The sequence below is a fragment of the Glandiceps talaboti genome, chromosome 8 (assembly GCF_964340395.1).
Source record: "Glandiceps talaboti chromosome 8, keGlaTala1.1, whole genome shotgun sequence".
NCBI lineage: Eukaryota > Metazoa > Hemichordata > Enteropneusta > Spengelidae > Glandiceps > Glandiceps talaboti.
This window is the reverse complement of record NC_135556.1, coordinates 15,315,600-15,330,599: the sequence shown is the minus strand read 5'-3', so window position 1 is coordinate 15,330,599 and position 15,000 is coordinate 15,315,600. Positions and strand designations below refer to the sequence as shown.

The 15,000-nt window shown below is 37.5% G+C and overlaps 2 protein-coding genes across 2 annotated transcripts; one reads left to right on the top strand and one right to left on the bottom strand.

Annotated features, from left to right (window-relative positions):
* Positions 1–2,644: 2,644 nt before the first annotated feature.
* Positions 2,645–5,950, bottom strand: LOC144439247 (tripartite motif-containing protein 3-like). Its single transcript, XM_078128521.1, has 3 exons — positions 4,528–5,950; positions 3,992–4,065; positions 2,645–2,903 (listed from the first exon to the last, which is right to left on the bottom strand). Exons 1-3 carry the CDS (start codon positions 5,948–5,950, stop codon positions 2,697–2,699), a joined length of 1,704 nt encoding a protein of 567 aa, XP_077984647.1. The 3' UTR covers positions 2,645–2,696.
* Positions 5,951–11,983: 6,033 nt separating this feature from the next.
* On the top strand, positions 11,984–14,212 carry LOC144439246 (tripartite motif-containing protein 2-like). Its single transcript, XM_078128520.1, has one exon. The coding sequence runs from the start codon at positions 11,984–11,986 to the stop codon at positions 14,210–14,212; it is 2,229 nt and encodes a 742-aa protein (XP_077984646.1).
* The last annotated feature ends 788 nt before the right edge of the window (positions 14,213–15,000 follow it).

The following is a 15,000-nucleotide window of genomic DNA, read 5'->3' as shown; positions in this document are numbered from 1 at the left end:
TGTATTCGACATTAAAGAATTATTCTTCACCTCATTGTGAGTATCTTGGCTGAAATTACTGAAAATTAATTGAGCAGCGAAAAGAAAATTTAAGACAAACGGTTGAGAAGAACCTCATATCTAAATAATTCGTACGTACAGTGATTGGAGTTCAAAAACAACATGTTACTGCAAGTAAGGGGCATGGGCCAGAAATGACCAATTATTGCTAAGAAGCATTACACATGTTTGTAAACATAGTCAACTCGTTCGGGGGGGGGGGGGGTTATGTGCCAATAAACGAGCCCCCGAGTTTTTGGCACATAACCCTACCGAACGAATTGTCTATCTTACTTATACTACGGCGTGATTGGCTCAAACGGATCTTTTTCAAAATTTTGTGTAATTTGTTGCATGCAAATTGAGTGCTAAGCGTAATATAGGCCACACCCCTAAGTAAGAGTGGGTTATGGCTCCATATAACCAACGGAAATCAAGGCCTCTGATTGGCCAAGTCGGTCTAGCCGTAGTATAAACAATAGTAACTTTGACATCTTTGGCATAGGAGTTCGACAAACCGTAAATATAATTCAATAACGTAGTTTTGGAGTGCACCCAAAAAGTACAAGTCTGAGACATCATACAAAAACATACACATATGTAACTTTGTCAATGCTGTGTGAACATTTTATGCTAATTTCAGGACAAAAAATCAGTACAAATATAAGTTTTTCATAACTATATAAAGTTTCAATAGACATGATGCCTCAAATTAATGTTTAGCCTCACTATGAACATGACAAGTGCATGTTACCATTCAAGTTTAGGTAATGATGCATGACACACGTAACATACTTTTTAAATAATGTTTTGATAATTGATTTGGACTTGACATTACGTAGGGATATTTGAAGGCTGCTTCTGACAATGTTCGACTTGATGGTTGTTGTTGATTTTAACTTTAATGTATCACTTGCAAATTATTTTTTTTTTTGTAATTAGACTTACTTATGAAGAAGGAATATCTTGATAAATTGATGATATGCTTCAATAAATTGATAGTTCGGTCTTTCCTTGAATTTTTTTTTCCTTTCACATTTAACTAAGCTCCCCAGAGTTGAAACATTATTCATAGGTACTGATTTATCTAATGCTACTACCGACATTGAATACATTAATTAGTCTGTCGACCAAGAAACAAACCAATAACCCTAACCTGTCAGTCAGTCAGTCAGTCAGTCAGTCAGTCAGTCAGTCAGTCAGTCAGTGAAACTATGTCTGCATTGTGGCATTCATTGGATTATTCAAATAATTTCTTTACAACATTGATTATACGTTTCAGATCGTTGTATCTTTATTAACTTTACCAAATACAAGAATAACAAGAACAGACTAACAATATGTACTATATTGCTGAATAGAGTACATAAAAAGCTACGGCCTACAAATACATGTAAAGGCGAGTATACAAAGTTGAACAAAAAATAAAGAATGTATACTCTGGTTGTTCTACTTCACGACAATGCGTGTCTACGTCACTAGTTCTACTGTGTTTGAAATGAGTGTTCGAATGAGAAATTGCCATTACTTTTCTTGATCTTTCTGCAATATTACTGGCACTGGTATAATTATGTAATTCTCCAATATTTTTCTTCATTCAGCCGGAAAATACTCGTGACCAAAGGGATTGTCACTATGAGTCTAGCGAAGGCCACTTGAAAGGTCACTCGTATTTTCCTTGGCTGAACGAAGAAAAATAGTGGGGAAAGCAGTTGTAAAACCAGGTTTGCAATATGACGATTTTGAGTTTTCAATTCAGAACTATTTCTCTTCGAAGCACTATGACTGTGCAGGAAATACTAGAAGGTTAAATATAAGGAATTCGCAAGCCAACTTAAACAGAAAATATTGTAAGTTATGCCAATGAATGTTTAAGTCACCGATTATGCAGCTATAATTGCAATATTCTCATATTTTCCTTCACTCAGTCAGAAAACACTCATGGCAAGTTATTCTACTGAGTTAAACAAAAATAAAAGCCTCCTCTGGCAATTGAATTTTCCTTGACTGAATGAAAATTAAAACAAAATTAATAAAAATCATAACATGTCTATCTTATATATCATTACATATGTTCTAAAGACAACCAATCAACTGTTAATTAACCACTTAATTATTTAATTGATCAATCAATCATCCCTCCCATCATAATACATACGGTATATATTAAATAAACTAAATACTGGTAGTTGTTGATTAATTATGCAATTATGTTACCTGAAAAAAGTGAAAACAACAGGGCAATGTTCTCAGTGATGACTCTGTTATGTAAATCTAATCACCCTGTACTCAAGATAGTGTGAGCACTGGAAGTCTACCAAACATTACTCCAAGTCCTAAAGTTTATGGAATTCAAGTACAATCTAACCAATGTCTATTCAATAAGCTAAGGTTATATCACCATGTCACAACAATAGTTTTAGTTTAGATCGTCGACTTAAGTTAAGTGAGACCTCAATTGCCAGAGTAGTATATATATCATACATAGTGTAGCATATCAAGTGGGCCTGTCATATTATTACATAAACATGTCACACTAACCCCCCCCCCCTCCACACACACACACATCCCACCCCTATATGCTTAGGAATATTCCATCAAAAATCTCTGTAAAATAAGTTGGCTCTGTGTACATCTTAAGCTATAACTAAAGGTCCTCAATAGAAATCAGCTGGTTTTACATCATATTGGTTGTCTGCACCAACACGATACTTGAAGTATTGTGACATATGGCCATAGTAATCATGCTCCCTATGTTCATTGTTCAGGCCTTGTGTATCTGTACTTCCATGGTTCCACTTAACAAGAATTAAGCCATGACTAAGTACCTTATAAATTGTACCTGATCCTGGTGGATTTCCATCCTGTGGAAAAAAAAAAGGAATAAATGAAAAGTCTCCAACAATGGCATTTATGCACAATGTAAATAAGGTAAACAACTTTTCTTTCTTTCCATGTTCATTCTCATAAGCCTGCTAAAGCAATTAAATGACTTCTGTTAAGGCCTAATGAAAATATTGTATGGTTTCGGTTACACTCAATTTTAGAATAGGTGAGGCAGGTAGATTTTTTATTTTATTTTTCATATATGTGTCACTGTCTACTGTAAGTTTTTCATTGTTTTCCATATAGTCTCTGTTATTTATTTCTTCCTATCAGATGCACAGCCATTGCAGATTGGAAAAACAGTTTTATATTGTTGTTTTAAGTTGATGTCAGTTTCCGCATCCACTATTTCTTGTGAGACTTCACAATTTTTGTATTATATTATGTTTTTCTCGAATATGTAAAAAAGGTTTAGGGTCGGCAGTGAAAAACTAGGTGGGGTTGGGTAACCGGAACCAAACAAATATTTTTTAGGCCTAAGCACTGATGAAGACATATGTCCATTTTATTTACTTACTGCAGTAACTGATTTCCATGTCTGTCATGAGAGGAAGACAGATATGGAAGTCACAGTCAGCACAGTCAGCACATATACAGGTCAATTTTTAACAGAACAGGTATTGACTACATAGTATACCTTGCATTCCATCATCAAATATTTTAGGTAGCTGTACATACAAACATACATTTCAAACTGTAAGCCTTAGGGAAGTTATATTCAATAGACAACATATACAAGTGTTAAACTAGAACCATCAAAACTGATGCCCAAGGGATTGGTAGTGATCATAAGAAGGTGCCATGAAAGTGAAGTGTTTATGCCAGCCAGTATTTATACATGAAAACAATGCACTTTTAAACACACCAATCATAAGGGACAGTCTTTCTAACCAACAGCTGTTATTGAAGACACTTTCTACAATGGGCAATTCATCATTTTATAAATTTCACCTCTAAATATGTAATAAATTAGCTGATAGAACTTTACATCATTGCAAACCTTTTTTCTTTTTTTTTAAGATTAAAAAAAGAAGAAGTAAACGATGAAAGAATTTAAATGTCATACCTGTTCCTTCCATTTCCAGTCTTTACCACGCACGACTGAAGTGCCCTTCTGGAGTCTGGTGGATAAATTGGGGCCTAAGAAAAAATGACACATAAAGTAACCAATCAATTAAGCCCAACTCAAGAACAAATCTGTGTGCAATTTTATATACAAAATACATCAAATGTGTTACAATGGTCCTAAACTAAAGTTTCCTTCAATTCACAGTAGCACATTTGGACATTGTTTCCATTGATTTGCAATGATTTATCCTAAAATCAATAAGACCCTTGCAACACACAAACATACATACTTACCAATCAAATAACCAACAAACAAACACATCACTTAAATGGTCACTGTACAAGTAACTTCTTTACATCCTTGACCGATTATGTAATTTGTCAATGACTATAAATATTAGCTAAAATCAATTGACAAAAAAGTAACTTCCCTGTACGGTTGAATTTTCCCAGGTGGGATGGACGACAGTTCAAACGAAGTCATCACCTGAGTAAAAATATATAGACAGCTATATCTGACTCTTCATCACTCACCTGACAGTACTTCAATTGCAAATGGGGATCCTTTAATAGGGGTGCTGCCAACAGCAATTGTTAAGTTGTAGGTTCCTTCATTTTGAATAGTTAATTCTATTGAGTGAATTCCATCGTGATGGTCCGTTACTTTCACCTTCTGTGGATTATCTACGTTTACACCTGATGTGCTGAGTGTGGCAACAACTGCACTCGTATGATTTACAGGAACGAGGCAACCATCAGATGATTTGGTCTTTATGTCTATCTTTACTGTCTCATCAACACAAGCAATCTTGGGAATTCTATCTCTGGATGTTTCTGATAGATCAACAGTTATGATCGAACCAACGATATTGTCGACATCGAGTAATGAAGCATTTGACTTGAAGTCGACAAATATATTTTTTTCATCATGTTTATAGTCATCCGTCAGCAATTCTGCTGTTCGTTTTGTAGCCTGTTCATACCCTGTCACAATTTCTCCAGCATCTCCATATCTTATGAGGATAGCCACAAAATTGTTCGTACTGGCGAGATTCTTTTCAGCTATCTCGTAGCGATCTATCTCGCACTCTAGATGCTTCTTTAAAGCCTCGTGTTCGCTCTTCAGTTGACCAAGCAACGCCTCTTCATCCTGCCGTACCTTTTGAATAATGTCCTCAACTTGTTTCTTCACTTGTTCAACTCGTTTGTGATAAAGGTCCCCGATGGCAACGACCTCTCTCGTTGCTGAAGCAACACTCTCCTTCGCCTCTATTTCTTTCTGCATCAATTTCTCGTGTTTTTCTTTAAGCTTGGCGAGAAACTCTTCCGCCTTTTCTGTCAGGTACTGATGTTTGTGTTCTGTTATGCGATGATTTACTACAGTGCATTCGAGGCAAGTCGGTGTTTCACACGTCTCGCAGTATAACTTCAAAACATTTCCTTCGTGACCTTCAACAGTGCAGTATGGGATGGGTCTGTAAGCTGCGATTTGTTCCGGTTCTGGGGCGGTCTTTTTATAATCGGCAATAGCGATCATTCGATGACCCCGGGTTGCTCTGAATATAGCATGACCCTTATTACATGTTTGACAGATATTAACTGCACAGTCGACGCACCGGCTTGTGGCAACTTTTTCTTGGCACCCTTCGCATGTTATGTCACCAGCCTTAAAGTCTTCTGAATGCAATTCTCTGGATTTCACGAACTCTACCAGACTATTGAGCAGAAAATTGGTCCCAAGTTGTGGCACGCCTCCTTCAGGGGCGCAACAATCCTGCCGACATTCGGGGCAGATTAACTTGCCTTTCTTCTCCAATAACGTCACCAGACAAGCCTCGCAATATGAATGGAGACACTGCAGCGTCTTGGCATTCTTGTAGTAATGAAGACACAGACTACACGTTAAGAAATCTTTCCCTATTTTCTCGAGATCGGGATTCACTGCAGCAGTGGCCATGTTTACTCTGTTCGAAGTGCTTTCAAACCACCTAGGCGAGGCATTATTATTAATTCCACAGTTCGTGGAATTCAATTCGTTCATAGAATTTCAATTCCTGAGAATTTCAGATGCTGACCTTGTTGTGATATGAAAGCTATCCGACAGAATGAACTGTTTCATTTTGGATTCAAAATAATGTATGTTTTATCTGAAAACTAGTACTCAAAATAAAAACAGTTAAAACGCTGAGCTTTGCGACAAAACACTCGGAAACAAGAGAAAAGGCTACAGCTACAGTGTAGCTGTTTGGAAACATGATGTAGCAAATGGAGATATCGAAAGGTCCAGTTATAGTGCGGCTAAACATAATTGCATTTATTTCACAGATTTGCCAATGAACTTAAACCCGACTTCGTTTATGTCCTGGCACAGACAAGTAATTTGTCTGGCAGTGGTTCTGGTCAACATATATCGATGGCTTGCTTACACTTTGGTGTAGATTTTATGACTATGTCACTATATTACTAAGATATACCTAGAAATAAGTTACTAGACGATTAAATAGTGAAAGAAAGACACAGATAAATGACCAAACTTTCAACTTACGTTTGTCGACATTTCATGAAATGTAATAATGAAACACTGTTTTCATCACACGAATAAATACGTATGATGTGATAATTAAGTTACAATTAATTGCAAAGTTTCCAAAACACAATTGACATAAAAAAATCGCGTGAATTTTTCAAAATACATCAACTCTGAGTTAACTGAACGTTTTACCTTATAAAGGGATCTCCCATTTTATTGCACATGTTTTCAGTATCATATATTTAACTTTCCGTGATAAAAATATAGATAAGGAAATGAGGGTAGAAAATATAATATGATGTTGGCATCTGCTCCAGAAATAACATGGAATCCATGCGAATGGGAGGTTTTGAAAGGGGAAATCAAACTTAAAAGTTTCCAATCCCCTGGCTTCTAGGCTACTGCAGGAAGTATTTCCTTACTCGTACAGGTGGATGTAATATTAAAAGTGGTTTTCATTTTTCGGGGAGGGGTTGGGTGTTACATTTAGGAATAACTAAAATGTTATAATTATATAGTCATCATATTTATTAATAGAGACAAATATGTATTGTTATTATATTTAAGACAGGAATAAATTAAATCTAGCCGCATTCCTTCATCGTATTGTAATCGGACTGGGTGTACGTGGTGTTTGGGGTTTTAAATAGAGTTACATTCAAGTGTTACAACTGAAATGTAGAATGTTTTATCACGAATCGAAGGTAAAACCAAACGCGTCCTTTCTTTCGCTTTTGATATTTTGTGAGGTGGGTCTTTTGTGATATTTCACCTGACAAAGATATGTTGCGTATAACCAATTAATTGCATCGTCGTAAATCACTGTTTTACGTCACCGCCCAAGACTCAGTGCCGTGGAAGAACTACCAGCTCTGGTTCGCGAGAGTCAACTTTTACAATATAGATACAACGCGTCGGTATCTTACAAACTACATTCTCGCAAACCAGCTAGAGCTGTTATTTCTTCCGCACAGAACACTGCGAAATAACGAGACGGTGCCGTAAAAGAGGTCACGGTTTTGCGACGATGACAAACTATTTTATTAAGTGTGTATACATACTGAAACAAAATTGTTTGTTTTTACTGGACTTTGTGTCTACCTCTCAACCAGAGATTATTCAATAGCATTATGATTCCATGAAGTCATCTTCGAATTCGTTTCATGAATACTCCAGAATGTAAATAAATGACACAATCTCATTGTACGTTCGGAATTAGCGTGACGTCATCCTCTCTGCCATATAAGGAGAACGATATGAAGTGAAACTAATTAGGTTTTTGAGAGTGAATTGATTAATGAGAATCAACTCTATATCATTGTAGCATAAATGTTTGCCTTGTTCAACGCGTCTCACCGAGGAAAGATGATAACATATACATAATGTAGTTTTAACCTGTCGACGACATGTTTACAAGCGTTTACAATGAATGAGGCAGAAGATTCACATAAGCAAACCTGGTAACCCCCAGGGACAGGTAATCATTCATGAGTTGACCTTTAACAAGGTGAATTAAGGTCAGCTTCAAATAGCGTTAAAACGAAAGAGTTGTATCATATTATTGTGGGTGTCTTTGTAATAAACACTGTCCGTCCTAGAGCGTCATACAAGACTGAAAAGTCAGTGACTGATTTATACATCAAAAATGTCGTCGATTTCGAGGTCTCTTACTTGTCAGATTTGTTCCACGACATACGAAGTAACTACGAACATTCAGTACAAATATAACATCTGTTCGTTGTGTCTAGGCAAGCCACAGGGGGAAAACTGGACACAGACTACGACAATCCGAACTGTTCCGAGTAGTGATTTTACGTCGAATAAGTGTTTGGAGGAACTAACGGAAAATTTGAGAAAAACAGACATCAAATCTAGAAAGACTGGCAAACGCGACGAGTGTGGTATAAATATGTGAACTCTGTACTACTTATACACATCAAGGACTTCCAATTTCGCGATCACAAACCGAACGCCACAAAGTGCAACGGGCTAACACAACTTCAGAGCAGCCACCGCGGTGCATTGTTCACGTCACTGATAACCAGCCGAAGTTCTACTGTGACACCTAGCCAGTGAAGCCGCTATATGTCTGGAGTGTAGTACAGTAGATCACCAGCAACGTTAACATAAACACAAAAAGGATTCAAGAAGAACTCGGCAGAAATTACAAAAAGACTTAAATTCAGAGAAACCGAAGTTTCTGTTGGTAAACTCTTGGTGGGCGGGCGTTCCTTTTATTTCCCTTCCTCTCTCCGATAATATCCGATAATATCGGAGAGAGGAAAGGAAAATAAAAGAACACACAGAAAAGACTTTGGATATAACTTAGACTCTCCGACGATGGTCTATGGATATAACAACTAACAAGATATATATGAGATAAGTGTACCCAGATTCTGTCTCCACTAAAGAATGAAAATGACACTTGAGAATAAACTTGATGGCACAGTTAGAAGAACTCGCACGAATCGAATGAGACATGGCAATAGCACCAGTTTTCGGATAAACTGGTCGATTGCGGAACGGCTGAGAAGTTTGTCACTCAACTACGCGGTCTACCGACAAAAGAAATAAACACCCATTCTCGCAAACCAAATGTATTTTCCTCCGCGACACGACACTGCGAAATAACAACACTTGGACAGTGCCGTAAAAGAGGGTGACAGGTCGTTTACGACGATGTATCCATCGAGCCTGTTTACAACGTCAACGCACGCACTGAGTTTCGTCCGTGCTACAATTATTTCGGCGAACAAAGCTTCCAGTGGAGACATTCCTGTAGTTGAAGTTATGAAGTTGGGATCCAATTTAGACTAAGTTGGTCCACACATACATTGTAAATACGCTTAAGAATGTAATATACATAACCAACTCTGTGTTTTATGCACCGGGATTCTTTGCAGCATCAGCCGGGAGGTACTGTTGCGTCAGCGAAAACGACATATACTTTGCCATGCGAGAATATACTTGTGAATTTCAATGTTCAGTGCAATTTCATATTTACAAATGGGAAAGAGTATAGGATACTTCAATTCTCTGAAAGCTCTTGTTATCCGACATTTTAAATTTGTAAATAACTTTCAGTACTTTATTCAACAGAGTTCTACCACGTTTACAATTCAGTTAGTCTGAATTATTTTATTTTCAAATTTGTGAAACTCTGAGAAACCATTCTATACTTCTTCTTCTTGGTATTGCGTGGCTTCAGATTTCTTTTTTATACCTGTAGATATACTTGAAGACTCTGAGATATGTTATAGTCAGATGTAGACGTTTTCACCCACTTTACATGTTTATTACATTGTGTGTACTGTGAGACCATGTTATTCATTTACTATTGGATTTTCCGTCCAATTTTGAAAGATATTTAACTTTTAAAAAAATTCTTTTTAAGAAACACAACGTCACAGTGAAATTATTTACATTGTAAAACTTGGAACTATGAAATTATGCATTAAAAACAAGGGAATATTTAATCTGTAAACATTTAATTACCTATTATGATAGTGAAGCACTGACCAGACCAAAAATCCGTCCATTGAAATGGAAATCCTGGAGAAGAGCTTACAAAACCCACTTTAGTGTGATAACAGGTATTAGAGTCTGCTCGTATTGTTTTGACTTTTGCCAATAAATCTGTTGAAAGCCGTTATTGCTTGGAGTTAACCTTTGATCATAGACTATTTCGTGTAAGGTCAACGTCTGCGTTTTAACGAGACTATTTCAACTGTCAATCTTTTTATTATTATTTTTGTCCAAGGTCAGCAAAAAGTCGATAAACTCAATCGTTTTAGCTGAGTAAACATAAAATATGTGACTTTCCAAGTTATCGTTTGATGTGTAGTCTGGATGCCAACGTGGTTTCTAAGTAAACCTTGTGAGTGGAGGTGTAAATGATCGTAACGATACTGTAGAGGAACTAGACTACGTTTGATGGGGAAAGTAAAGACATGAGAGCAACTTGCTGTGCAATTTTCAAAATCAGAAAGTTTAGAATCTAAAACTGAGGAGAAATCATTGGACGCATCGAATTTCAGTTCAAATCACAGCAATGCATAATGTGTTCAAATGGACTTACCCTGCCTCTCAATATTTGAATTCGATGCAAAGTAAAGTGCCCCTTAGGTTTGTTGAATTTTGTATGCACCGTACCGCTAAATGTCACCCAGTGAAGGAAACAATGGTGAAAGAATTTCAAATACACTGGAGTAATGGGGGGGGGGGGGGTTGTAATATATGTAGAAACAACGTCACGAATGAGATATTCATGATACGAATCATATTTTCCAAAACGAAAGATTCTTATTCATAAAAAGATGTAGTTCTATAATGGATATGGTCTATACTCGAGCAGCTGGTTAAAGGACCCAAGGAAATGTATCAGGTGAATCCCGCCTTCGACTCGATGAAACCTGCAATTTACTAGCTTTAGGCTGCTGTCACGTTACTTAGTTGATTTTTACGTCAGAGGAGAATGTATTATTTGATATGACTCGGTGTAGGTAATTGATATAGGTAACACACATTGACCTGGTCAGGTACGGTATTCAGTGTGTTCTGTAACTTGTTTGTGGCAAACTTAATACTCTTTCACTTCGAATTTCTAAGAATCGTGACTCATTGATGGCTTCTTATGAAACATGTTCAGTTCTTTCACTTTTTAAATTTTGTTCGCTGTAACAAAAAAGAAAGAAAGCAAAACAGAATTCATCTTGGTGATTATGTTCTACCTAAAGTTTGCAATCAAAAAAGGGTATTCAGTTCCTTACATTCCCTATTCAATTCTTCAGACTATCTTCGACTGGGGTGACCCCTGATTCCCAGGACTTTCAATTTTGAAAGAACGAATTTATATTCAACTGTTCTTGTTCTTAGAACCAATATGGCGACTATAAATAATGCCCGGGGGAACCCCTCCCATACATTTCAAGTAGCTTACAACAGCATATCTTTTAAAGTCTATTCTACTATACGGACACACAATTGTCGCTAAGTTCTGTGTGAATGAGCTATAGGCTAAGCATGACCAATACTCGGAACTGCTTGCTAAAGCCTGGAGGTATGTAAGGTTTCGACTCAATTTGTACAGATTATGGTAAAAATATTCAAACGAACCAGGTATAGAAAATGCCCGGGTAATGAGTCTGTTTAAAGTACACTTTACATTTACTGACGGGATTGCAGTGATCTTACAAAAAGAAAGGAACATCCAAAATAATATGAAGAAAGGTGCATCCTAAAATTTGTATGATGTTAAACATATAATCTGACACAATTTTGTTTTAGTACACCCCCGGGCGAGTAGGTCACCTTCGGAGAAATCACGTGTATGTGTCGATGCGTGATGCTCGCAACTGGGGTCAAATACGGTCAGCTACCAAAACACTTATATCAAAGCGAAAGACCTGTTGGTGATCTCAAACACTTTCAACCCCGCATTGTGGTAAATACGGCTAAAACATGGCATCGGCAGATTCGAAGTTCCTTGGAGAAGTCAACGAGAATTTCCTTATTTGTGGGATTTGTACAGAGAGATACAAACACGCTAAAATGCTTCCGTGTTTGCACAACTTCTGTTCGCCATGTCTGGGCAAGCTCGTGAAAAGTGGGCATATCTCCTGTCCCCTCTGCCGCCGTACTTATGAGGTTGCTGATGGTGATGTGGCGAACTTACCGGATAATACGTTTGTGGATGGATTGGTGGAACAGTTCAGGAAGCGAGATGTGGAACCTGACAAGGCTGGAAAATGTGAAGGTTGTGAAGTCGGTGACATTGTGATGCGATGTGTACAATGTGCAATGACACTGTGTGAAAACTGTGTACGCACTCATCGGAAGGTTCCGTTCTCCAGATCACATCACTTGATGTCGTTAGACGAGTATCGAAGTACAAAGTCGACTGACCCAGCTTCAGTGCAGCCACCATTGTATTGTACACGTCACAGAGATAACCAGCTGAAGTTCTACTGTGACACCTGTGAAACCGCTATATGTCTGGAGTGTACTGCAGTTCATCATCTACAACCTGAACATAAATATCGATATTTAGAAGAAGCTTCCAAGGGTTTCAAGGAGGACTTGACAGAAATGACAGAACGACTGAAATTGAAGGAAACACAGGCTTCAGAGGGAAAAGACAAAGTTGAAGAGATAACCCGTTCTTTGGATGCTAACTACCAGAAAGCAGAGGAAAAGCTGAACGAACACATTGAAAAGACAGTGGAAATAACAACCAACAAGATACGAGAAAACGGTAAATGTCTTCAATCTACACTTAAGAATGAACATGACAACTGGAAAACAAACTTAAACGCACAGTTCAAAGAACTAGAATGTAGTGAAGGTGATATGGCGAATGCACGCGAGTTTGCTGAGAACCTGATGCATTATGGGAATGCTGCACAGTTAATGACTGCAAAGAAAGGTATGACGTCACAAATACAAGAACTGTTGACGAATGAGATCAAAACTGAGCCAGTTGCCCATGGATACATTGACTTTAATCCGTCACCGGACTTTGTTAATGCTGATAGTCTAGGAACAATTGTCACAAAATGTGTTCCTACTTGTCAAGTTAGTGATGCCCCCAAATTTGTACGAGTCGCCGAGGAGGTAAATGTCACATTGACTATCAAAGACACGATGGATCCTGCGTATGATGTTGTGACAAAAACAGATATCATAGCTGAAATGAAAACCCTAGACGATAACTCAGAAGATGTGAAAGTTAGAGACAATAAAGATGGGACGTTTAGTCTAGTTAGTCAAGGCAAAGTAGTAGGAGATCACCAACTGTCAGTGTCAGTGTATGGTAAACCTGTATTAGGATCACCTGTTATGATTAAAGTGATTCCACATAAAGGGTTGATAAGAAAGATAGGGGAGAAAGGTAGTGGGGTTGGGCAGCTGAATGACCCGTATGGTGTCACTTTAACCAGGTCAGGTGATGTGTTAGTATGTGATAGATGTAACTATAGGTTACAATTGTTTTCCTCCTTAGGTGGTAATGCTAGAGTTATCAACGTCACTGGTGTAGGGAGTAGTCAGTTTATACCACGCTTTGCATATGTATCAGATAATAATGAAATCTTTGTAACTGATGGAGGTAATGAACAGGTGGTTGTTTGTGACGAGAATGGTAAAGTGATAAGATGCTTTGGGAAAGGTGAGCTGAGTAGTCCACAAGGGATTGTAATAAATCCTGTCAATGGTATGGTGTATGTTCTCGATCGAGGATCTAAATGTGTAGGAATATACAACCAGGATGGAAAGTCTTTGAAATCCTTTGGAAGTAAAGGATCTGGGCCTGGTCAGTTCGCTAGCCCATTTGGCCTATGTTGTACCAGAGCTGGTCACGTGATCGTACCCGATACTGATAATCATTGCGTACAAGTGTTTGACGCAGATGGTAATCACCTTTATTCCTTTGGACGCAAAGGAAACGGTGATGGTGAATTCGACCGTCCTGAATATGCAGTTGAAGATAAAGAGGGGAACCTGATAGTGAGTGAGTATGCGAATTCTAGGATGCAGAAATTCGACGTGAATGGAAAATTCATCTGTCATATGTACACAAAGGATGGTGGTTTCAATAGTCCTATCGGCATGTGTATTAGTGACGATAAACCGTTTGGCAATGTTATAGTGGCGGACACAAGTAACAGCTGTGTGAAAGTCTTCGCCCAGTGAGATGTTGTTTCTCGGTGCTATTTTCAGGACTGGCATGTGTTTGCGGTTGCACACCACTATCTCACAAAGTACTCCACCATTCGGAAATACATATCAAGTACAATGTACGTCAAAAAAACCTGTTTATTCGAGAAAAAATCTCGGATGAGAATAGACCTCATAAGTCTTGTATATCATAAGGGGATAGTAGAATAATGAATACAGTCATGTCAATTATGAGATCATCAAAGCCATTCACGACACAAACAACCACTTCGTAGAAAAGTATACCATCTACGTACTACTTTGACAGAAAACCATTTCATGAAAGTGAATATTACATGTACATTGTATATCACTAAGTAACTAAACTGAAATATTGTTGTATATCGGTGAATATGTATGTTTGTGGTTCTACGACCCCCAGACAACAACAACAACAACAACAGCAACAACAACAACAACAACAACAACATCGACAACAACGACGACGACAAAGAAACACAAACATAAAAACAATGACAAGGCGACACTAATCCAAAAGTTTACGCGAAATTAGTATAATGATTTACAGTTACAATCTTATAAGTAATAATTCACTAATAAAACACTTGTATATGTGGATAGTCTCAATGGTAGTATCAGTACATATATTTGATATACTTTTGACTTTTTCGTCAACTTTTAGCTGATTTTAGAAACTTTTCCATTTACACAATTGCTGTAAAATAACTTAAACATAAACCACCAATAAATATAATTTCACATATTTTAAATTGACTTCACTGTATAGTTCTCGTGATTTGTTA

What these genes read in the sequence shown, in the direction of transcription:
- LOC144439246 (XM_078128520.1), top strand. Translation starts at nt 11,984, where the DNA reads ATGGCATCGGCAGATTCGAAGTTCCTTGGAGAAGTCAACGAGAATTTC.
- LOC144439247 (XM_078128521.1), bottom strand. Translation starts at nt 5,950, where the DNA reads ATGGCCACTGCTGCAGTGAATCCCGATCTCGAGAAAATAGGGAAAGAT. An exon ending in TGCAATTGAAGTACTGTCAG is followed by an intron (nt 4,066 to 4,527) that starts GTGAGTGATGAA and finishes ATTTTTTCTTAG; the next exon opens with GCCCCAATTTATCCACCAGA. An exon ending in ACTGGAAATGGAAGGAACAG is followed by an intron (nt 2,904 to 3,991) that starts GTATGACATTTA and finishes TTTTTTCCACAG; the next exon opens with GATGGAAATCCACCAGGATC.